Source organism: Lolium rigidum, chromosome 4 (genome assembly GCF_022539505.1).
Source record: "Lolium rigidum isolate FL_2022 chromosome 4, APGP_CSIRO_Lrig_0.1, whole genome shotgun sequence".
NCBI classification, from domain to species: domain Eukaryota; kingdom Viridiplantae; phylum Streptophyta; class Magnoliopsida; order Poales; family Poaceae; genus Lolium; species Lolium rigidum.
In genome coordinates this window covers 271,747,650-271,749,686 of record NC_061511.1, presented here as the reverse complement: position 1 = coordinate 271,749,686, position 2,037 = coordinate 271,747,650, and the positions used below count along the sequence as shown (strand labels likewise).

Genomic DNA, 2,037 nt, shown 5'->3' with positions numbered 1-2,037 from the left:
AACACAGTCCTGTGGACGTTTCACCTTTTGCATCGCAGGGCTAAAATTTGCATTAGCGCAGACGAGGATTTGCATCGCCGGGACCTAGCCCTGGAGAAACTGCCATTCCGGACGTTCCTCCAAGACATGTCCCAAAGATGCTTTAAAATCCGTGTCATGGCGAGGAAGACCAGGCAATCAAACATACAATGCAAAAAAGAGGATGCGGGCTTCTAAACGCACCCTAAGATGGCCCGATGCCGCTTGCAGCTTCATGCGCCGGGCTCGACTTTTCCGTGCACGCGCATTGCACGTAGCCATGCCGGTCGTGGGTTGCTATAAAAGCGGTCTTGCCACCGCGGCATCTCCTCGGCTCCACTAATCCTTCCTGGGAGCCCGAGCGCCCGACGGTTCCTCTCCTCCGCAGAGGCTCCTCCCTGCTTTCTCTCTCCGGCCCTCTCCACCTCCTCCGTCGCCGGCGTCCGCCAGCGCCGGACGCCATGGGTTGCGGTGGCTCCAAAGAGGACGTGGCCACCGGCAACACCACCGCCGCCAACGGCGCCGGCCGCGGCACCAAGCTCTTCCGGAGGAAGTCCACCATGTCCGCCAGCCACCGGTCCTCCCAGGCGTCCTCGTCGTCCTCGGACGGTACCTGCGTTGCCATCAAGGACGTCGTCAAGGAGCCGGCGGCCGGCGTTCCCAAGGCCTCCGACGTTGAGGTGGCGTCGGACGAGAAGCCCGTTGCCGCGGTCGTCGAGGAGAAGAAAGAGGAGGAGGTGGCGGCCAAGAAGGATGTCGCCGCCCCCGGCGTTGCTGCCGCGGCGGTGACCAAGGAGGCGGCGCAGCCGTCTGCGAAGGAGGAGGAGGAGCTGCCCAAGTCCACCATGGCCGACGAGGCGCTGGCGGTGGACGAGGCTAAGGTCGACGAAGCGAAGGAAGCAGCAGTGGCCGAGGAGGCCAATGAGGAATCTCCTGCTTCCACAAATGAGGGTGGTAAGTCATGCAGTAATCTGAATTAGTGTCGGAAATCTTCGTTACAGTCTTTACAGAACAGAAGAGCCTACACCTTTTTTATGTTCAACACGCTGAAGAAGTGAACGCAACCTATTTTGGGGTTTTGCTGTTGCATGTAGCCTATTTTATTTCCGTTTTGCTAATTCCAGGTTGACCGGGAATTAAGTTAGTTTCAGATCAACTTGACAACTGTTAGATTTGCATCGTGATTTATGCATACGAAAATTACATAACGTGGATTACACACTAAACCAGCTGACCGAGAATTAAGCTAATTCTAGATTGACCAAGAATTAGCCATGTCCATTTTATTTTTGTAAACTTTAGTCATCTCAAACTGCACCTTTGTAAATGAATCTAAAAACGCATTCTGAAGTTGCCAATTTTTTTAGCAAAACGTTTGCTGTGATTGCCCAGTTTTGTCTTTTCAGTTCTCTATCAGGCTTAGTTAAACAACTCTTCAAATTCCATTTGAGCCAGTACTAATAAATTTGGCTCAACGTAAATATAGTACTCCCTCTATTCACTAATGTAAAACTTTTTAGCTTTTGGTAGATTCACTTATTTGGTTCTTAGCTAGTCCAATTTTAATGTGTAGATTCAATTATTTTGGACCGTATCTAATCAGCTATGAAATATCTAAACGGTCTTAAATTAGTGAACGGAGGAATATTTTTTTTGCTAGCGAGAATAGAAGAGGATGTGAAATATGTGTACATATGACTTTGCAGGGAAATCACTTGGGCAGAGCACTACAGAACCCATGGAGGCCAAGCCAGTCGACGTGAACAAGGCAGACGTTGCTGCCCCCGTGCCGGCGTCGTCCTTGTCGCAGGAGAAGACCGCCGCCAGCGTCGCCGGTGTAGCACCAAGCAAATCGGCGGCGAACTAATCAAGCGAAAACGGAGACATATGGGCATTGCGAGCACGAATGCACGGACAGGCGAGCGAAGATGCATGAGGAAATACATGTACCCATGGCGTATGTTTTTATGTGAGAAACTGAGCCGTTTGTGTCGCGGGATCGATCGATTGGTCCATTCT

At 51.5% G+C, this 2,037-nt stretch overlaps 1 protein-coding gene across 1 annotated transcript; it reads left to right on the top strand.

Moving 5' to 3' along the window:
- Positions 1-396: 396 nt before the first annotated feature.
- Positions 397-2,037, top strand: LOC124648783 (60S ribosomal protein L22-like). Its single transcript, XM_047188491.1, has 2 exons — positions 397-972; positions 1,725-2,037. The coding sequence occupies exons 1-2, from the start codon at positions 480-482 to the stop codon at positions 1,883-1,885; spliced, it is 654 nt and encodes a 217-aa protein (XP_047044447.1). The 5' UTR covers positions 397-479; the 3' UTR covers positions 1,886-2,037.

Excerpts from the sequence above, each read along its gene's own strand:
- LOC124648783 (XM_047188491.1), top strand. The coding sequence starts at position 480 with ATGGGTTGCGGTGGCTCCAAAGAGGACGTGGCCACCGGCAACACCACC. Across the intron at positions 973-1,724 it reads TGCTTCCACAAATGAGGGTG|GGAAATCACTTGGGCAGAGC; the intron begins GTAAGTCATGCA and ends ATGACTTTGCAG.